Source organism: Temnothorax americanus, unplaced genomic scaffold (genome assembly GCF_048541705.1).
Source record: "Temnothorax americanus isolate GAGA-0224 unplaced genomic scaffold, ASM4854170v1 Scaffold10, whole genome shotgun sequence".
NCBI lineage: Eukaryota > Metazoa > Arthropoda > Insecta > Hymenoptera > Formicidae > Temnothorax > Temnothorax americanus.
Window position 1 is genome coordinate 1,384,872 of NW_027509231.1, and position 23,352 is coordinate 1,408,223.

The 23,352-nt window shown below is 31.2% G+C and overlaps 3 protein-coding genes and 1 long non-coding RNA gene across 5 annotated transcripts; 3 read left to right on the forward strand and 1 right to left on the reverse strand.

Moving 5' to 3' along the window:
- Positions 1-1,067: 1,067 nt before the first annotated feature.
- On the forward strand, positions 1,068-6,172 carry Jhbp16 (Juvenile hormone binding protein 16). 2 transcript variants are annotated; one of them, XM_077411420.1, is made up of 5 exons: positions 1,068-1,163; positions 2,449-2,549; positions 3,811-4,073; positions 4,378-4,489; positions 4,666-6,172. In XM_077411420.1, exons 2-5 carry the CDS (start codon positions 2,489-2,491, stop codon positions 4,968-4,970), a joined length of 741 nt encoding a protein of 246 aa, XP_077267546.1. In that variant the 5' UTR covers positions 1,068-1,163; positions 2,449-2,488; the 3' UTR covers positions 4,971-6,172. The 2 variants fall into 2 exon arrangements, with proteins under 2 accessions (XP_077267546.1, XP_077267538.1); XM_077411412.1 differs by lacking the exon at positions 1,068-1,163 and having other exon boundaries at positions 1,965-2,549.
- Positions 6,173-7,352: 1,180 nt separating this feature from the next.
- Positions 7,353-13,232, forward strand: Jhbp2 (Juvenile hormone binding protein 2). The gene is made up of 4 exons (XM_077412920.1): positions 7,353-7,858; positions 9,471-9,758; positions 10,915-11,064; positions 11,441-13,232. The coding sequence occupies exons 1-4, from the start codon at positions 7,546-7,548 to the stop codon at positions 11,590-11,592; spliced, it is 903 nt and encodes a 300-aa protein (XP_077269046.1). The 5' UTR covers positions 7,353-7,545; the 3' UTR covers positions 11,593-13,232.
- Positions 9,631-17,628, reverse strand: LOC143901076 (uncharacterized). Its single transcript, XR_013257970.1, has 4 exons — positions 17,468-17,628; positions 17,155-17,253; positions 9,837-9,887; positions 9,631-9,767 (listed from the first exon to the last, which is right to left on the reverse strand). It is a non-coding gene; the product is annotated as an uncharacterized LOC143901076 (long non-coding RNA).
- LOC143901024 (protein takeout-like) lies at positions 17,558-22,777 on the forward strand. The gene is made up of 4 exons (XM_077412950.1): positions 17,558-17,700; positions 18,719-18,950; positions 21,052-21,197; positions 21,479-22,777. The coding sequence occupies exons 1-4, from the start codon at positions 17,622-17,624 to the stop codon at positions 21,772-21,774; spliced, it is 753 nt and encodes a 250-aa protein (XP_077269076.1). The 5' UTR covers positions 17,558-17,621; the 3' UTR covers positions 21,775-22,777.
- The last annotated feature ends 575 nt before the right edge of the window (positions 22,778-23,352 follow it).

A 23,352-nucleotide genomic window follows, 5' to 3' on the forward strand; every position in this document is an offset into this window, starting at 1 on the left:
ATGCAGGAGCTCATGTTAAAAATAAAATTTATAATAGATATTAAAATATATTTGAAGTAGTTCTCAATAAGATGTAAAAAATATATCTATATAAGCATAGATAATTTTTTAATAAATAATATATAATTTACTGAAATATTATGGTCGGAAATATTCGCGAAATCACTGGCAATACTTATTTACGCCTAAAATAAATAATACAAATTTAATCGAACTGAATGAACAAAAGTTTAACAAACTTAATGAACAAAAACTCTTTGGTAAAATATAAGCGTATCTCATAATACATTCATACGAAACTATGTAAATCCAAGGTGTGTTTCTTTAAGAAAGTGAGATCTTTTTTATAGCTAGATGGCTTTTTCGATACTATCAACCAGGTATAATAAAAAACACATTTTAGCATGGAAAAAACGAGGACACACAAGATAACAGCAGTAAACATTTCTTCTTGGCGAAATAAGCACTTGACAAATATGACGTAATATCATGTTTCTTGGCTAAACGTTCCTCCTTACTGAATCATCTACGCCAAAAATGTAGAAGTTAATTTATTTAGATCTCGAATGAAAAAAATTCTTTTTTATAAATCTTAATTATATCGTAGTGACATATATTGAATAATAAAAAATATTAGAGTGCCAAATTTTAACCAATAGCAAACATTTTTATAAGCTATATTATAATTAGAATGGCCATATTATATTTAAATTAATATTACAGTTAAAAAATAACAATAATAACATAAATAACTGTACATGCTTCAAAAAATATCTTATAAAATTTAACTCAAATGTATTTTCAGAAAGTTTTCAAAATGTTTTTCGTGTAAAGTTTGTGTAAATCTTGAAAACGTGTTATGGTAAAGTTTTAAAAATATCTTTAAAAAACGTTCTTGAGACGCGTCTCATCTACAAACGCGCTCGTTTATTTGCACATATATGATTCGTATAATGTCTCGTTTGTCTGACAAACATTCATAATTAACAAAAACTACGATCCCTTGAAAGAACTAGTATTTCTCCTCGTTGTTTTGCATTTTTTAAGAGTTCGTTCTTTTATATCAGATCAAGTTGGATAAGTGAAAACGATAGCCAAATCTGGTGTCTCTCCTTGCTGAGTGAACATCTACGGTATTTTCGAGCTTCGCATTAAAAACTTAGGTAAGCAAATAGCTAATAAAGCTAAAGCTATATAAATAGCTATATAAAAACTGTATAGAAAAGCTACATAAATTTTATTAGAATTTAATATATATTATCTCTTCTCAAGTCGCATGATTTAAAATTTGAATAGATAATCAATTTAAATTTTAATGAATTGAGAAATCATTCAAATATAAAAATTAATTCAAATTAGAAATCTCTTAAAAAACGGGAAACTGAGCGCCAAATTAATCGCAACACATAATGTTGAGCAGTAATATTTATTAAAACTACAATATAAAAAAATGTACAATATAATTTAAATAGAAAATTTATATTATTTTTATATGTTTTACAATTACACAATAAAAAACTAAACACGTGTTTAAAATATTCAATAGAGTGAGTGTTTTCACAGTGAAAACAACAATTGGCGTTGAAAAAGATTGTTAACCAGTTAGTTTTTTTTTTTTTTTTATTAAAATCAATAAATGGTCGGAAAGTAGATTTATTTCTTTGTGTGCTAAAAGTTTTAATTATATAATGTAATTCATTTGTGTGTAATCACAAATAATGTAAAAATAATAAAGTGCGTTTGTTTTAAACCCGAATCTAAGAAGACTTAGTTTACATATAGTCTAGAAAACCGATAAACCGTGTTTATCGGTTATTAATAAAATCAGAATATCAGAAAATTTGAACCATGCATGCTTCTAACGACATCGAATTTATATATATTTGAAAAAAATATGAATAATTTTCTATTTTAGATAAATTGTTTAATATTTAATTTAGATGTATTTTGTACATAGAAGCTTAGAGAGAAAAAACGGACAATATTTAGTAAATATAAATCTTAAGTATAGTAGTAAAAAACATTTTTAGTTCAACACGTGTATCGAAAGTCTGTAGGCACTATTCCATAACCGATTGCGAATTGTTTCGCCTTTAACCGCGCGATGTAACGTTAGATAATCAGCTGCACAACATGCGTTTTCTCTCTTGTAACGTTAGCGCACGAAGAAACTGGTCCAAATGTTGAAGCAGCAGGAAAGAAAGAGAGCTTCTCACGATATTTCTTGCTCCCACTCGAATACCATACGACGCCCTTCTCTCTGATGTTTTCGCCGATGAAATTACGTAAAATATCCACCAAAATTTCACGACTCGGAAGCAGTACGCTAACCCTTCTCTCAGATGTATCGCAAACGGTGAAAGCGCTACGCGCTCCTCCACGTAATACTACAAGTGAATCGCCTATCGTTCGATAAGTATCAAGGTGTTTTTATTTTGCGTACTTCAGATTTATCGAACGGAGAAAGAGTGAAAGAGAAAACGAAGAGATGCAGCTAAGGGCTTTTTTGCTTGCGCTACTGTTGCGCGCCACAGTTGCTGGCGATTTCGGTAAGTAATTTTCGCTGACTTCAACGACCGCACGTGCAGTGAACTCCGACGTCGCGGCCGCGCCGGTCATTTCAATGTGCTCGGTGTTCTCTCGGTATATAAAAAAAGCGCAGCATTCACAGTGAAGTCAACAGATTCGTAACGGTCCAACAGAATTCGCAAGATGTTTGATACGACGCACTCTGAAAAATTTCTCTTTAAATTTCTCTCGACAATCAAAATTTTTATTATACTTATATGTATACATCACATATCAAGTTAAGAATTGATTGATCAAATATTTTCAAAAGAAGTGGCGGGCAAAGTTATTGATATGAAATATTACGAAATATATTACTTTCATTAAAGAGTTAAAGGTTAATTACACTATTTGAACCATATAAATGCGCACTCAAAGTAATACGTGAAATCAAATTATATTGTTGCTCTTTTCTCATGACGCAGTTAGTTTTTTTAGCTGTATCCTATATTCACTTTCATCATTGTATATTTCGATAATACATAAAATTTAGAGATTGCAAATTTTGACTTTAATGCTAATCTTTAAAGAAATGAATATGTTAGACGGAAATAGTCAATTACGAAGATTTTCCAATGTTTTTGAATCTTTAAAGAACAGGAGAAATAAAAGAAAATCTCTTTCTTCCCTTTGTGAATTCGTGCTTATTATAAACTATAAAAAGAACGTAACGCGTATATCATTGCGTTTTTGTTTTGAACAATGACAAAGTAATAAAAATAATATAATTTAATGACTATTTAGAGTGAAATATGCAAAATTATACCTTCTAGCAAAAATAGACGTGCAATCTATTTGTTGATATATTACATAATGTATTATCTCCTATTTTGTAATAGAATGCGAAGTACATGAGTGAGATGTTCTTAAGGAATACATTGGTACTATCAAAACCGGAATACCTGGAAGTGAAAGTTATATTATGTGCGATTACGTGTGTGCATTCAGTGTTAATACGTATATATTAACATTAAATGTTAAAACGTATTTTTACAATAATTCTTAAACATCACACATATCCGCACTAATTTAATTCAGCTGTCATAAATGGCGGTCATAAATAGCTTGAGTTTTGTATAATTTTCTATTTTGTTTTAATTAGAGTAAAATTGTATAAAAAAATATATCGAGAGAGATATTAACTTTAACATATTGTAATTAATCGTCCCAGATACTCCTTGCTCAATATTTTTTCGTAATGTATATTTAAGATGGATTATTATTAATTACTGTTGTTTTTAGAGGACAACTTTAAGAATTGTTACCCCAACGTACCAGGTTTTGACGTCTGCGTGCGAGAGGGATTAAATAAGTTAAATCCTTACTTCAAAACCGGTTTACCGAAATACAATGTGCTTCCATTTGATCCCTTCTTTGCCAGAGAGATAACGGCTGTAAGAGGGGTACCGAATTTCGGCTTTACTTTAACCCTTCGAAATGTCACCGAGACTGGATGGTCTAACAGCAAAGTGACAAAATTCGTTTCCGATCTGAGAAATTACAAGGTACATGCACTGTCCGTCGATATAATTATACGTTATATAGATATTCGATTAACGTAACATTGTGTACTTACTTTACATTCATGCATTATGTACGATTGTACATACGTAATTTTATGTCGTCACCGTAGTCGGAGAATCTGTCACTTATAGAGCACATACCTTATATATATATTAAACATAAAAATATATTAATGGCATGATTGCATATCTTCTGTATATGACATTTAACTTTTATTATGGAAAATGTAAGTGGAAGTAATATGATGGGTGACGAAATAACTAAACAAAACATTGCATCAATTAGGTTGTGTACACGCAAAGTTTCCCAGAGAAAAGGCTGACGGGTAATTACGAATTTGAAGGAAAATTCTTCAGCTCCGCTATAACCACTAGAGGAAAATTCACGCTCGCTTTGTGTAAGTGCTATATTAGCAAATTCGCATTTGATTACTAAATTTATTGTAAATCTGGTGTAAAATGTAAGAAAATACGATATTTTGCCACTAATATTATAGATATTAATATGGCTGCAGTAAAAAAAAAGCAGAAATATTAAAGCGTTTATTTGCCTTACAATTTTTCCTTATTGTAGATGATCTCATACAAACGACCACCGTGACCAAGTTGCCGGGACAGAAATTGCGGTCTCAAATGGACGTCCAATCAATCAGCAATTTAGAGCTTCACATTACAAATCTTCTATTTGGCAAGCGATTCTTAGAAAGTATCCTTGATAAAATAATTAATTATACGTGGCAGCCAGGTTTCGTACTGACGAGGAGCCTAGTTAACGAATTCGTTTCGACCGCTTTCACAGAGATCTTCGATAACGCCTTTCGTAATTTTCCCTTTGAGCAGATTTTTAAATCAAAGCCGTCCCTAAATTACCTTCTGTAATTTTCCCTTTGAGTAGATTTTTAAATCAAAGCCGTTCGCAAATTAAATTGATTATAACTTTAAAGTATGCTGCAATTGAATCAATAAAGATACATCAATTTCTCCATTACTTAGTAAATAAATGAACAAAGGCCGATTGTTCAAACTGTTGATAATCTAACTAACAGTTAAATCGTACATATGTCTTTGTTTTTCCTTTAAATTAGACAAAGATAGACATATGATTTAACTATTAGTTAGCTTACCAACAGGTTGGAACAATCGGCCCTAAGAAGTGTACTCGTCAGTTTGTAAGCAATGTGTCTATCAAACCATTACATCAAGAGAATGAAATTTATTCAGAATAAATTTCACGCTACTCTTGTTATACGTTTACTTAATCATTTTCATCATTGTGTATAAATTGTACATGAATTAGCACGTAAAATATATGTGTGGCATATTACGTTAAGTAAATATATACTTTCCCTTTTTTTACGATTTATCCGCACCTGTGTATTTTATTACATGTTACGCTACGAGTAATTTATCAAGTCACTTAACCTGAATTAATGCCTCTTATTAATTTAATATATTATGTACCCTGTGTGTGTGTGTGTGTGTGTGTGTGTGTGTGTGTTTGTGTGTGTGTGTGTGTGTGTGTGCGTGCGTGCGTGCGTGCGTGCGTGCGTGCGTGCGTGTGTGTGTGTGTGTGTGTGTGTGTGTGTGTGTGTGTGTGTGTGTGTGTGTGTGTGTGTGTGTGTGTGTGTGTGTGTGCGTGTGTGCGTGCGCGCATGCTGTCATGTATGGTTCATCTTCTTGCTATGAGGAATGCCAAGCGTTCTGATAGCAAAACAGAGTGGGTTTTTTTGTCCCCGACAGCTGCTCGCCTTGAAGAAAGGTCTTCGAACCTGCATTCTTACAGAACACATGGAAACTTCGTCGCGATCGAGACATTAAATCGAAAAACATGGATTTGTATTGATCATTAATTAATTTAGATCAATAAGCGAATCAAATTTACATCGGCCGAACTGGTATCATCTTTATGTCATTTAACTCTGATTATTTTGATAAATGCGAACCTTCTCTTGAAGCCAGATTCGCGGTATTCAGTGCGAAATGCGTGCGTACACATTGCGCACGAACAAATAAACGGGCTGACTGCAGTGCAGAGTGAATCTTAACTCTTATGCATGACCTTTCTTGTCTTAAAGTAAGTCTAAAAGATCCGTTTGTAAAAAAAGTCTTGAAATAATTTTAATCTATGCTTTTATTGAAAATACTGATTTGATATAAAAAAAATGCATAAGTTATAACATTGTAAGATTGTAAATACCATATTGTGCGTAATAAATTTACGAAAGTATAATAACATGTGCATGCAATAAATAACTTTTGTTACCTGCTATGAGTTTCGCTTCCTGGGATTAGTTTGTAGATCAGCCCTTCGATTTCGTTTTTTTCTCACGTTTAAAGGCAGGAAGTGTGACCGGCGATTGACGACGATCTTCCTCGAACATGTGCGTGAGCAAGTCGGAAACGTGACTTAAAATGAACGTGACCAAGGTGATTAACGGTGCTTAACATTCTCCTACTCTCCTTTCGGCTATTGTATGACGTCCACTCTGACGTCTGTCAAACGCTTTCTTTCCCCCGTCTTACTCGTCACCCATTTTTATGTAATTATATCGATATTGCAGTCTAGACAGATTTAACTGTTATCATTCAATCGTTACCTTTCGAATTCAGTCTACGCGTCATACATACATTTACAGTTTACATACTTAAATTGCGCAATTTAATGAATCAGTCCAGTTGCATCAATATTAAATCGAATTCAATATATAGCGAATATTTAACACACGTGATGTATTTGATTTGCCTAATTATCCGATTTGCTAATTATTAGCGAAGAAAATCGCTTTTTCTGTGCCCTTTCCAATCATTAAACGTGTGCCACTTTAAAATTACCAGATAAAAGAAGAAAGTTATAAACAAATGTCGGCAATTATTGGGAAAGTAAGAGCACAAATTAATCAATGGTTTCTTCGTCTACTTCATTGGCTCCTGGGCTGCTCATTGGAGGAGCCTTATAGCATTAGTTTACTGCGGTTAATTTAAAATTAACGTTGGTAAAAGTTATAAAGAACCTTTCATGAAATTTGCGCCGCTTCCTTCGCCTTTTTACATCTAAGAAAGTTGATTGGCGAAATCTATAATGACATTGGCATTACTTCGTTTGTCGTCCCACGCTATTCAAGAACTGACTTAATTAAAATTTATTTAAATAAAAAAATGATATCACAATTTCATTAAAAATCCAGGTGTTGTTATTAAAATAATAAGAAATGTGTATAAAATTGTAAAAAGACATTTTATTTTTCTTTCATAATTTTAAACATTTATAATTTAAAAGCACTCTGTGCCATTCTGTGCGTGTAATACATACCGGCACTCTTATTATTATGCAATTTCTTTTGCGTCTGCACATTGTACAAGTTAAAAAGATAAAGAGTACGCACTGATTCGATGTCCCGCTTAAGGTTCGATACTCTTCGTCTTCTTCGTCCTCGTGGCCGGCATAGCGGGGGCAATGTCAAGGTGGCCTATAAGGCCAGGCGCATCCCTGCCAGTCGATCATTCCTCGTCGAGAAACCTGATCGTTCCACGGAGTGCATCGATAGGTATACCAGTCGATAACGAAGAAAGGAAAGACGAAAAAAGCAAGCTGCCAGAGATGAGGAATGCTGTACTACTGTGCTATGCGTGCTCGTTGCTGATCGGGGCCCAGACCATCGGAATATACAGGGGCCTAGAGTTTTTAGAGCCTTGCTCCAGGAGCGATCCGAAATTGGAAGCCTGCCTCGCTCGAACGGCCAATACACTTGTCGAACGCTTTCGTCAAGGTGAGATATCAAGAACCTAAAATATATAATTGTTGTTACGACACATATCGTATTATAAATACCATCCGATTTCTAAAACGTCTTTCTAACTTTTTAATGATTATATATTCCATATGTTAAAAGATCTTATTTAATTTATGACTTATAAAAAAGAGATTTGTAATATTAAAGCTGTATGATGAAATTAAAATCCTTTGATGAGAAGTCAACGCTCTTTATAAGCAAAGTTGTGTAAGAAGGTCAACGGCTAAGATACGAGCAAATTAAAAAGATGTTGATTTAAAATAATATTTAATTGATTTAAAACTAGCAAATACAATGTACATTTCGATTTTTTCTTTAGTAACAATAATTTAATATAAAAAGAATAAAATTAATAATTATAATAAAGAGAAAGAGCCTATGAACATAAATACCATTCCTATTTAATGGTATTTATGTTCATTGTAATTAATGATTGGTATGTCTTGAAGAACCTAACCTTGGGAGAGTTGAAGTATAGCGTAATTTACCGTTTCTTGCCATGTTTAAGAGAAGTCTCAGCAGATAATAGGAATTTGCGGTTCGTCGCAAAGTACATTGCTTGACCACTTCTTTACTCCGCGCTGTTGAGAATATTTATAAATTTTGCAAACTCTCTATTATTATCACGTTTAATATTTTTAATAAAATATAATTGAAAAATCAAATAAACTAAACAAATAATTTTTCTGTTATTTGAAATAATCAGTGTGAAGAAATATTGATATAATAAATAGTTCTGATTAAGCTTTATCATTGAATAAGAAAAAAATTATGTCTTCATTTAGAAAAATTATGCTGTTCGAAATATATAAGTATACAAGCATTTCTCAATTGATTATAAAAAGAAACGTATCAATGTTATTTTTTTAACTGTAACATGTATACATACTTCTAGCTAAAATTGAAAAATCTGTAGTAAACGCAAATAAAATATATAAGTGAATAATCAAAATTATATTAACTTATGTATTACGTCTTACAATAATTAATATAAAAATAAATTTAAATAGTACATCATATTGTAGTGTATTCTCGGTTCTGAACAAGCAATTTTTGACATACTGTAATCAAAGAAGCGCTTTTCGAGATAAATGTATGATAACGTATATGATTTGTAAATAAATTGAAAGTTGAAAGTCTTGGAGCGAACCGGTTCCGTAACCACGTGGTTTTGTTAACGATCGCAGAACGTTATAACGGTGTATTCGAATGGTCACCCAGTGTCCTACATTCCACTCGTATTGTTTGATATTGCTTTAACACACCTGGAGCAATAGCTTTCTTCAAATATTTTAGCGTGGAAAATTACTGAAATTATTTTTGAACGCTATAAACTTTTCAAATGGATTACAAAAACAATTAAGTAAACCGCAGGATTAATATTGCAATATAATCTGCAAATTGAAATGGAATCCGATTTAATAGTGTCATTGCGTTATTATTAAACTGAATCAACACATACAAGTGTCAAACAAATTCTTGAAAAATAACAATTTTCAAAGAAATTATACAAAATTTATTGCACTGAGAGAATCTGCGTCATTTGCGGTGATGTTATTACGACGTTCTAACTATGTTGCAATTGCAGGTCTACCGCAACTGGGTTATCCAGAAGTAGAGCCAATTATTCTGGACGAGTTGCATATCGCGCTCGGCGGCGGCCCGAATGGCTACAAGGGGCAATTTAGGAATATCACCGCGAGAGGAGTCTCCGCTCTGCGAATAACTGGCCTCAGGACTAGAATGACCGACGACGAGGTGCAATTGCAATTGGCCTTTAGCATTCCCAGAATTAGAGCGGCCGCGAGATACCGGTCCAGTGGAACCTTGATCTTGGTGCAAGCTAGCGGCGCCGGGGATTATTGGGGCGAATACGGTAAGTCCGCTGAAAAAATATATAACTAATTAATCTTTGTTACTCGGTAAGCGTAATCTATCTATTGCGTTACCATACTTATCGTCTCAAGAGGTTGTTATTGCAGCCCGTGTGAGAAAGAAGAAAGCACTGCAAGAAATACATGATGTTTTTTCAATGAATCTTCGACCAAGTGAAATGGCATTGAGATGCAAGTATGTCGTGATAGTGGTAACTTTCACTTTGAGCAGTGTATATTTATTGTCAAAAAACTCCACTTGCCGCGATAAATGCCATATGAAGCATCAATCAACTGTATTATTCAAACATAATTGCAGATTGTGTATACGTATATCTGAGCAATTTTCAATATGTGTTAAAAACAATGTTTTATTCCAAACACGCAATTAGTTGAAAATGTTATTACATGAAGCATCCATGTGTAATTATAACAATTGAAAAATAATGAGAATTGCATTCTAAGGCTTTATGTAAAAATACATAAGTTTTTTTATAAATTACAGATTATTCTTTTGAATGCCTTTATAGTTTGAATAACATTTATAGCTCTGTTGATGCTGCACTAAATGACTTATACATGAGAATCTCTGCTACGTTAATCGTAGTGTTAAATTCCTTGTAAAAGACAACGCGATTTATTCTTTGATTGTAAGAGAAATATTCTTCAAAAAAAAAAAAAAAAAAAAAAATCACGAAGGACACCGCAACGTTCTCTTTTGAATAAGTTACTATTATACGCGTCTTCTTAAAGACACACACACACAATTTAATGTACGAATTTTATAGCTTCCATCTTTCATCGGATTGTACAATTGTAAGCCACGAAATATTTATTTAAATATTTTCACGATACTTTCGTAGTAATGAAAAGAATCTTGTTACAATTGTATTTTAAAAAGTATTTATTGATAATTCACAGTGCATTTGTTTAAATTTACAGAACATTTATGTTGTCAAATAGTTAATGTAATTTAAGAAAAGTACTAAAAATTGATTTTCAAAATAATTTAATCAGTTTAAACAATTTATTGTTAATGGTAATCGTTAAAGCAAAATACAGTCGTCATAATTTATATAAATTTATTTCAATTCTTTGAACAAAATTATCTTTTTTTTTATCTGTCATAATTTTATCCAATTTTTCTTCTTTTTCTAGAGGGTGTCAGGGCCAAGGTCTTTATCAGAGCAAGACCATTTGCGTATGAAGGTCGTCGTTATCTTAGATTGCAGCAACTAAAAATGGACTTTAGCGTACAGAATATCAGAATGGGAGTTGAAAATGTGCGCGACACCAACAGTATATTGCGTAAGTCCTAATTTCTGTAATAACTTTCAGTGTGTATGCATTTAAAAGATGAAATAAAAAACTTTATAATCCTAAGTGCTAATATTACGACCTAATAGTATAATAAATAAAACCTAGTAGTATAATAAATAAAATTTAAATATACCTTTGGCTAGATAAAAGATTATTGAAAAATGTGGAATCAAAGGATTAAAGGATCAATATATAAGCTAAATTTAAATAATATAGAGCAAATAAATGATTAAATAAATGTATAAAATTCATATGTAGGATATTTTTTATTAACGCATTTAAAGAATGTTGAATCTCATATTTAAAAAATTTATTTAAATCTTGAATTATATATTCTAATATATTACTTTTTTGTTTCACACAGTGGCGGCGCTTAATCTTTTCATCAATACCAATAGCCAGGAATTGTTGAAGGAAATGAAACCGGATCTGCGGAGGAAGCTGGTGCAGGTGATGACAACTTTCGTAGAGAAACTTTTTGCTCAGGTGCCATATGATGCTTGGATTACGGATTAAACAATCGGGTGATAAATGCCGAGAGGAAAACCCCAATCATTACTGCGTCATTGATGCACTCTTGAACCGCGATGCGAGGTTTAACGCAAAAAAAGAACGCTCTTGTGAACTTACAATAGAATCACGGATGACAAAAGTATCGATTATTTTTAATCGGTATTTCCAAGCGAGAAAAAGATTTCGACAAAAAGTTTCCACGTAATGATCAATGGTCTTTTTAATTTTGCACACGTGAATTGCCCGAAGAGCAATCTATATCTGCAAAGGTTATAAACAATTACGGTGCATATATACGATACAGGGTATTTCATATAAAACTCGGCAAAATTTAAGCGAATATTCTTTGAAATTACTGAATTTTGTTATTTCCTTTAAAAGTGTTTTCCGAAGCACGATTATGGAGATATTTATATGAGAAACTAGAGAATTTTTTACTTTAAGGTTGCAAATCAATAACAAGTATAATTATATACACACACGTATATAATTTAAGATATGTCGTAGATAAACATAGACATCAACCGTGAATAATTCGTAGTAAATTCTTCTTGCTTTGGATAGTCCATTATTTATTTCATCTTCACTTCATTAATGACATTGAAGAAGTTAAACTAATAATTAATCATTCGAAACATTTAATGTAATGGCGTATAAACGGCGTATAAACGGCGTATAACATGTTTAAGTTATCCGGATGTATTTTTATTATTATTTAACGTCATACACATACGTGGATTTATTATGAATTAGATAATGACAAACTTGCAAAAAAAATTTATAGGTATAATTATAAAGATGTAAGTTTTGTACACAATTATATGTATATATATATGTGGATATAATTCACTTTTTTTAGTACATATTAAATAAGATTAGCATTGTTTATTTATCAAAATAATTGTTTATTTAGCCAATTGTTTTTTGTGCGTACGATCTTCACGCATATCTTCGATGCGCGTTTTAGAATAAAAATTATATGCGTCTAATTTCATTAAGTCTTTTTACTCTTCTATTACACACACATTACCAAGTTATATTTTATAACGTTACAAATAGAGTTTGAAATCAATTTAATGCACATTGTTCACAGAATTTATTCACAAAATGACATTTCTTTGTGGTGAATTCTTTACAGAAAAATTAATCCGTCGTATTTTGCGCTAGGAATAAATATTAAATAAAAATACAATTTGGCAATACGTTCATCCGACAGTTTTATTTTGCGTCACTTTAAACTGCGTTAAATTCCATAAGTGTGATTGTTATCGCACTTACGCGTGAGAATATTATGACAAACAAGCATCAACTAGAAGCTTTAATAAAAATCTTGAGATAACAAAATAAGTAGAAAATAAATGGCATTTGAAATTATCATATTATGCCCGCAAGTCATACTAAAAAGCGAGTCATATTTCAAATAAATGAATATTGAATAACCTGTTTGAATAAAAAGCAAAAATAATGTGTTTATAATTAGGGAAGTCAGAATTTACATATTCTACATAATCGTATGTACTTTGCTGCCTTTTTATATACAAATCATAATGACGCCAAATATTTCGTTTTAATAATTTTTAGCAAATATACGTATATGTGTTATTACTTATTGAATGAAGGAACGTATGAGTTATCACATAACACAAGTTGGAATCATTATTTAATTGCTATTATTTGCTTATTTTTAAAATCTCATGCATGCTGTTCTCAGTCCTTAGTTCTACTGATATTTAATAGCAGTTATTGTTCATATAATATGTGTAATAATTGCTATTAAATATCGGTAGGACTAAGGACTGAGAACAGAGAGCATGCATGAGATTTTAAATAAGAAAATAATAGCAACAAAATAATAATTCTGACACGCAAGAAAATTGTATACAATACAATCAATTATATATCTTCAAGTTAAATCGCCTTTTCTTCCAGGAATTCTGATAAATAGATACGCTATCCTTGTGCCGAGTAATAAATACAATAAGTTATTATTAATAATTCATTTCTTCTAATAAAAAGTTATACGCTTAGACATTTATGTCAAAGATAGCGATCTAACAATAAGTAGATTTATAATATGTAGTATCAAAGATCAATCGACGAAAAAAAACACATTATTATACAATTCACATTATTTTAATTATTTCTTAAATATGAAAAAATTAATATATTAAAAAAAATAATATTAAATATTATATATCATTTTTTACGTAAATACACGTACACACGTCCTAACGAAGATATCTTCTCACATATTTGCAGAGCAGAGATTTTTATTTTTCAATCACCCAGTGAAACTATATTGGCGATGATAATCTTTGCAAAGTGAACGAAAATCGCTAATTTTATTCCGACTTTTATATCCAGCCAAATAACATTAATATTCCTTAAAATGTGTGTCCACAATAGATACGATTAGTGTATTTGCGTTCTCTCACAGGAAACCGATCATCACTGAGCGCAACTTGGCGCGCGAGGTCGAAGCCACCTAGCTCACTACATAAATACACTCCTATGTCAACGTTACGTCTTCTGTATTATCAAAGTAGAATCGCAATAGCAGTGATTACGCTTGTCCTGACATGAGGGATCCGTACCTAAATTTATTTTACCGAATGTAATGGCGGTACAACGCCCACTTGTGTTATGCCGAAATTATTAGGTCAGTGGAAGCAGGAAATTACGATCGTGCTTCATACATGTGTTTTCTGATAATTGATAGCTACTAGAAATAATTCCGCGAGATATACATAACAAAAAAATTTTTGCTTCAGAAAACGCTTTATTATATTTGGCTTGTGTAAAATAAATTACAAGAAAGATCTAACACACACACACACACACACACACACACGCACGCACGCACGCACGCACGCACGCACGCACGCACGCACGCACGCACACACACACAACACACACACACACACACACACACAATAAGCCATATGACATCACTCCAGTCTACTTATGAGATAAAATTTACCCGTATACGAGTACTATACGGATCTATATATAGAGATATTATTTTTAACTAATTTTCCAATTACGATTTACATTGAAATCACAAAGACATTTGTCTGACATATTTCAAACAGAAATAAAGAATATCATATCACATAAAAGAGAAAAAAATCTGATTTATGTAGAAAACTACACAACCGTGCTTTAAAAGTACTAATTTTAAAATATTTTAATAAAATATCATTTTGGTACAAAGATATAACACATTATCTCTAATTTTTTAAAACAAAATAATCTACTAATGTATTTATATAAAAATAATAATAATCATAAAGTTTATTTATACCAATAAGTTAAAGTTAATTATGAATAAAGTTTATCAACTCACTCTTTCTCTTTTTTCTCTAACTTGCTTTTATAAATCCATTTTTTGTTAATAATATTTGCAAGTAAATATTTAAAAAAGTTCTCGAACCATGACGCACTTATGTTCTTTTTGTCACAGATTTGAATGTTTAATTTTTTAAATTGATGGATGAAACAATAATTACAATCTATCAATGTCTAGTAGGCATTTAGTCGACTTGACGAGCATTATATCACAGCTCTGGTAACTCCAATGACTTCTTTGATTTGATGGATGAACACCAATTATGATGTTCTTACTAGCCAGCTCAGTTATTCGCGTGCGCACGTAAACAATCATTCTCGTATGCCAGGAAGTTACACTCTCGCCTACAAAACTACATTTATTGCATTTCAACATTTCAAATCTATTTGCAGAAATCAAGACTTTGAAATCGTATAATAAAGTGCGAGATAAAACATGTTGAAACATATTAGAAAATGGTTAAAAAGTATTCAATCTCATGTATAGAAATTATTCAATACATATTAATTTTGTATAAATTCAAATCATTTCGTAATATTTTGAGAAGTTATATTTTTATATATAATTTTAACTACTAATATATATATAATATATATATTTTTTTTATTTATATTTATATTTACATTATAATCTTGTTAAATCTATATAGAAATTTTATAATGTTAGAAATATAATTAATTAATTGTCATGAGAAGATACTTACTTTGTAAAAGCGTTTGGAAATTTCCAACATTTATAATTTTATTTGCAACGATCCAATATTATATGGCTTTTTTTGCTTTACGTTATTATTATAATGTATGAACTTTGATTCTTATACGCATTAACATTTACATATTCTTTTAGCTTTATGAAAAATTGTGAAAACCTATGCCTTTTGCGCATTTATTTCCATCGATTCGTGAAACTCATCATGTATTCTTCACTACATGTTTCTCTGGTACGCATGCATAATCGCATTAATGGTCAAACATCAATGTCTTTTATCTGTACATTGCGTAATATATGTGTACAACATCTTGAAATATTCGTCTTGTATTATTTAGTTGGTCATTTAAAAGATATTTTTCATAGAAAACGAAAGGAACTGAAACCAGACTATAGCAACGTGTTTTAAATAATCAGATTTCTTTGCATCTCACAATTGCTAAAAAATAGTTTAATTTATACCGATAAAATGTGTAAACTGTATATTAAATTACATAAAATGCAAATGTTAATATATATAAAAATAACAATTTCTTAAAGTTTATTATAATTATTTAAATAAAACTACTATCTATATCTAATTATTAACGAAAAATGTTCTCGTCTCTTCGGTTCTTAAATTCTTAAATTTAGCTTATTCACAAAAATAAATTCATGATTGTAAATATTTTTGACAATGCAATTAAAAAGTTTTCTTTTTGCCTAACAATTTATGATAAAGTCGGTTTTTACGACTTTCGACGGTTATCAATTTAAATGCCACTAAAATAAAATTCAAAAAACAAGAAACATCAAAATTATTTTTTTTTGCTCTAAAAATCTGTTATAAAATTTATTATAATAAGAGAAGGTCAATGATCTCTATTCTGTCCTCCCGCAATCGCGTGTTCTAAAATGCACAAAGCGTCCTGTTTGATGTGCAACACATCTTTGTATGATTTTCGTCGAATGGATTACGAAATCACCGTCTACCGTAAGATTACTCAATTTCCAAATTTATTTATCGTGACAAAAACTCAGATCGACTTGCTTCTCTTCCAGCAGCATATATAATCTAGCAATTTTTTTGTAAGATCACATCATTAAATAAGTCACCTATTACGTTATCAAAAATATGAATTGTCATGGTCATTTTTCAAAACTACTATATTCTGTTTTTGAGGAAGCGGGCACGTGACACACACACACACACACACACACACACACACACACACACACACACACACACACACACACACACAAGATTCTGCTCAAAAAACAAAAGGCTGGTCGATATAAAATTCCAACGATGTGCGCTGATTTCTTAGTCAATTTTACAAAAAACCACCAAAAACGAGCGCATCAAATAAAATCATCGAATGAAATTATATTTAATAAATGTTAAATCTTTATTTAAAAAAAAAAAGATTAAGCATTGCTATTTAAGAAAAATCAGTGAATTCTTAAACTATAATCAAGATGCAAGAAGAAAAAATCGATTACTTATTTACTCAATGATTTTCACATACCTCCCAATATCACTCGATCAGACGCCTCAACCTTGTTGTTCTTTCTTCGGTCTCAGTAGAAGTCCATGAAAGCCGAGGCCAAATATCCGTGATACCGTTCTAAAAAAGCGTCCTAATGTAAGGCCGGGATAATATGCATGCGTGTTATAAGATCATCCGTCTGCACGTGATCCTTCTTGCGATTGGCACATGCATTTTTTTTCTTGCGGATAGGATGAAGGCAGGTATCAAGCAGATAACAATAATGGTTTTCGTTTTGTGTGCGGCGGGTGGCATATGGAGAGGGAAAGGCGGATACTGTTATAAGACGTACGGTTTGCCTTCCGGATCATACACTTCCAGCCCGACTATCCGCGGATCAACTGCCGCAGTGGGACCTTCGGGCCAGCCACCCCGTCGTCGAATCTCCGGCTCCACAGCCGGAAGGCATTTTCGTTGAGCTTCCTGTTTGCTTATTTTTGTGAAAAATGGCATCGGTGAAGGCAACGTTCATTACGATCCTGTTGGCCGTGGCGACGATCGGTGCAGTAGCTGCCCGAGATATACGTGAGTAAAAAAAAATCATGGACATATACCCACGTACATATACTCGCCGAATTGAGAACCTTCTTTTTTAAGTCGGTTAAAAAGTACAAGTAAGCCCCAGTGATATTTTTGTTTTTAACGTCAGCCAGCCCTATCCAAGTACTAACAAACTAAAATAAACAAAAAATTAAAATTTTTCGAGGATGGCTTTACATGACTTATTATATATTTTTTCGAATAAACGTATGCTAGTTTCGCTAGTGTGTTACAATATTATTATACATGTAAGTATCATATAGCTGAATGCTAAAAGTTATTGATTTGATATCTGTTATTAGAGCGTTACAATTAAGTAGAATTGTATCCTAAAATCTGACATAAATTATAAGTCGTCTAAAATGGGTTTTAGAGATCTTACATAATCTATAATTTATTTAACAAAATATATTTTATTTATTTAATTTTTTTATTTAATATATATATAATGAATACACACACGTAAAAAAGTATATTCTTTCTGTACATATATTATAGGTATGTTTTGCGTTTACTTTGACGTTATTTCTTTTTTTATGAAATCGATACCGCAAGGTAATAAGAAAAAAAAAGTACTCTTTTATTCCCTTTTTAATAACATGTGACTTTGATTTTAAAAAACAGCTCTTTACATAAGAAATATATGAATCATCAAATTTAACACGTTCGGATGAATTTATAATCTTACACGTTTTTCTGAATGCTAGGAAATATAAGAAACTGAGCAAAAAGCGACTTATACTTCTTTATAAATTAAATTTACATTAACGTATATATAAATGCATTTAGATACTGAATAAATATTAAATGCGTTCTTGATCGAAGGTCGTAGAGCGTGTAAATGCATCATTAAAAAAGTGTTATGTAGAGTTTCAATCATGTTATATTTATAAATGGATTTTAAAAGAACGGCAAAGCAAAAAGAAAGGCTGATGTTTATTACATTTCCGGTGTTCTTATAATACTTATATCGATTATCTGACGGTTTCCAATATGCTTGCAGCCGAGTTCCTGCATATTTGCCAGACGAACGATCCGCATTACGAGGCATGCATCACCGAAAGCATAGAGCATCTGAAGCCGTACCTTAAAGTAGGCGTACCAAAGTACAACATTCCGTCGTTGGAACCTCTCAAACTGAAAAAATTAACGTTTACTCCGACAAGCAGCATAAAAGTAGATGCAACCGATGTCGACGTGTTTGGTGCCAGCAACTTTCAAATTAAGAAAGTGAAGTAAGTGAAAAAAATTTTAATACCGTCTGTTGTGGGCTAGCTTGCAAAAATCAGTTTTAGAAGATGCAAACACGTAATACCGCGATGTATCCGTGAAATAATTGTAACAGTAACACTTGTGAAATTAAAAACTTTTTTTCTATATACGGGAATGAAAATAATATTCTTTTTATCGTCATTAATCAGCAAAAGCTAATTCGAAGTTGAACATTATAATATTCATCAGATATATTGACAATTGAACTTGACTTAATTTAATTTAATGAAATAAAACGTAAAATTTTTATCTTTCTCATTTCTTGGAATAGTTTACATTTGTACGAGAATAATATGACGCAAGTAATATAATAAGATTCAAGTATCTGAAATCTAAGATGTTTCTAACGCGTGTTTGTGTTTCTATTTTTGAATGAGCGCGTTGAAAGGATCTCCATGATTATGTGATAAGTAACCTTACGAAGGTGTTATTCGGGTAATGACATCATTTTGCACGAAATTTTAGGCCGCAAACCACTCGTAATATTAAATTGATATGGCCGTTCTCTCTCTGCTTGACGATCAATCCAGCTAGATTACATAAGATTACAAAGAGATAATCGTGCATACGTACATGATGTTTTTGCTGTCGTTGATACTTGTGACGTAAGTTGTCTGGCAATTTGTTATTAAAGATATTAACATATATACAAGATACAGAGCATATGTATATGTCTGTACAAAATAAAGAAAAAACATTAATAACCCAAATACAAAACACTTAGAAAATTTTTTTTAACAAATATTTTTTTTAAAAAAGAAAAATATGCTAAAAATTTTTTATAGAATGCATCTTTTAAAACATATTAACATTATCAAGATTTTTCTTAATACAGAATTACATATATATACTATTCATTAAATATAACTCCTCTAGTCACATAGTATTAGAATGTAAATAAAGAGTTATCTACAAAATATTTTATATTTTCTTTCAATATATCTTATTTTCACATAAAATAGAAAATTTTTTGTAAAATATTTATTTTCGACTTTACTTCAATACTTTTATGCACAGAACAATGATATAAATTAATTGATTCAAAAAAAATGCATAATTGCATTTAAGGAAAAGTATGTAATTTGTAATATGCAATTGAGGAACGGACGCTATGTAGTTTGTATTCCGCGCATAAACGGCCGTGACACGAACACTCGAAGTGCGTCCACAAAGCATCGACATAATCGTGCCTGTTCCTCGAAGATTGCAAGAAAGGAAAGAAGATAAATAATTTGTAAAGACCAGAAAACCGAACGGAAACGGTAATCGCCGGTGGCGTTTCATGCTGCTTTGTAGCACGCGAAATTTAAAAAGGCACCTGTTAAACAATATGTCAAGCGCTGAGAAAGAAACAAAGAGAAAAAGAGAGAGAGAGAGAGAGAGAGAGAGAGAGAGAGAGAGAGAAAGAGAGAAAGAAAGAAAGAGAACATTTACAATGGCGTTGTAATAATGTGAACAATAACAAAGGTCGACGTCATGCATTAAAATTGTCAGTTATCATTAACGATTTCTCATGTCTGGGAACTGTGAAAGAGAGATTAACTAATCCAATGGCAATCTATCCATCAAGCTGTCCATTTATGGATTGCATGCTAGCTACTCGCATTGATGCCTTGCTATGTGACACCATTATGTAGTGTTACATTGTGTGATACCTAGACATTGATACAAAGAATATAATCTTTTATTAATTAATTTATTGTTTGTTACTTTGTAATAATCGCAAGCTAATTAGAATCTTATATTACATATGTAAGAAATTACGAGATAATGCACAGTATGTTGCGATACAATCATATAACAATAGCCGTAACAAAGTTTGACGAAATCCATGTAAATTGTAATCTTTATATCGGTCTCAGGTGAGATGAGATTAATTAACTGAGATATGCAAAATGAAAACCCCATTATATCACTTTAAGAGATTTTTATTTTTACAATTTAATTAATAACTGGCAGATGTAACTGCGACTCGGAAAGATATCACGCGAGCGTTTAATGAATCGTTATTTTCTTGTTCGTTACCATCCCTTAATGCTGCAATTTGTTTTTTTTTTTTTTTAGACTCGATTTCAACACTCTGCTTTTCCTGGTGGACGTAGCATTGCCGAATATAAGGGTCGAAGGGAAATATCTGCTCGACGGCAGGTTACTGTTACTCCCGATTCGCGGATCCGGCCCGATGCACGGCAACTTCTCGAATTGTTTAGGTAAGTATTTATTATTATATAAATTATAATTATGTAAATTATAATTCTCTATTCATTATACCGCACTACTCTAAACAATAATTAACAATTGAATTGTTATTTTGCAAAAATTAAAAATACGAAAATTTTCTAGTCATGAGTTTTCAACTATAGTAACATAGCAATACTATTTTAGTAAATAGCGTTTTATCAATAACGTAACAATAATGTCGCCACTGCTTATAGTAATAATTTTACATTCGACTTATTCACATCTTGTAAAATCTCGGTCAACTTTCCAGGCGCATGCAAAATACAAGTTGCGAAATTCATTGACCAGGACGGCGAAGAGAAGATGCGCATTACGGACTTCAAATTGAAAGTCTCCGTAGGCAAAGGTACGATAAAGCTAGACAATCTGTTTGGTGGCGAACAAGCTCTCGGGGATGTCATCAATTCGGCCATCAACAATAACTTCGCTCTCTTTCTGAGAGAGCTTTTGCCGCTCGTAGAAAAGGCACTGTCAGACGCGTTTCAGAATATCGCTGGCAATATCGTTGAACAATTCGCATTCGCTCAACTCTTCCCCGGTGCATAGATCCATATCGGTGATCCAGACAATTGGGCGGGCTGGAAAGTATACATAAACTAAATTTGAAGATCTATAGCGAAATAAGAGCAATAGAAATTAAAGAAATTCACAACGAATTAAAGAAATTTTTCGTTACTTTGCGCTACATCAAATCCTTTTTGAGAGGGTGCATACTCAATTAAGATTCACATTGCTTAGCTTGTTATTTTGAAATTTTATAACAAAAAACAAACTATAATCGGGATTAAATTGAAATTTAATTTCGACAGAAAATAGGGAATGGAAGAATTGAACCAAGATCATGGAACAATTTCGGTTCAATTGATATTATTTAAAAATTCAACTCTGAAAGAGAGAGAAAGAGAGAGAGAGAGAGAGAGAGAGCAATTGTAGCAAGCAACATTAATAATCTACAATCTGCTAGAATAATTAACTGAGTGTTTGCGTATAACACTAGCACTTAAAAAGAATAACACTTTCAAAAAAATTTCAAGACAAAATAAAAGAAATGTATTTTTTTAATACTAGTGAATTTTGCAACAAGTTAAAAAAAAATATTTTTGTTCAAGTAAAATTTTTCGAACGTAATTTCTGAATTTATTAATTTGTTATTAATAAATGCGAAAAAATAAATAAATTACTAACAAGCACGTAGAATAAGATGTGGAAAATTCTTTATTAGTAAAAATCAAGCACTTCTCTACAAATTATAGAACACTATATAGCAAATTGTTTGCTTCAATTTCGATTCTTTCACCATTGACTCGACGTGATTAAAGGCCAAGCCTCATTCAACAATGTCGGTGTAAAAATTTCGATTATCGACAAACAATAAATAGCTTATTGACAAAGCAAATTGAATTTGTTTGCTAGTAAAGAAACAGTAACTTGTAAGATCTTTGTGATTATGTACAATTTATATCTTTGTAATATTTGATCGCATACCGATATCGATGAATTTAATCATTTAATGCGTTATACGAATCGTTGAATAAAGTTTTTGACTATAGTATTTGTTAAACAATATTAACATATTATTGCCTCTTTCGTATTTTATTTCCCAAAATATCATAATTTGCGTGCAAAACAACTAACGGCTTTTTAAAATCAGTTTAATAATTTATAAGTTAATTACACAAACTTGTCTTGACTAATATCACATGTTCATAATAACAGTACCAATCAATCCATTCTGCGAATTGTATTGTGATATTTTTATTTCATAATTATAATTTATTTCAAGAATATTAAACGATATATTTAATTTAATAAATGTATTTTTAATAATTTTTTATTGCATCACAGTAAATAATCAAAATATTCTAGGTAAGTAAATTCTTTGACCATGTAAAGTTTACAATTTTGTACCAGAATTTGAAATAAAATTTTATTTATGATTTCATGTGCTGTGTAATACAAAAGTTTGAAAAATACATAAATAGATATATATACAAAAAATATATAATAAATGTAAATAACATAAAACAATAAAAAGATGTCTATCATACTGTAAGATTTGATGCTAATTATGTATTGTTAAAGTTGCTTCTACCAAATTTATTACAATCTATATCGGGTTTCTTT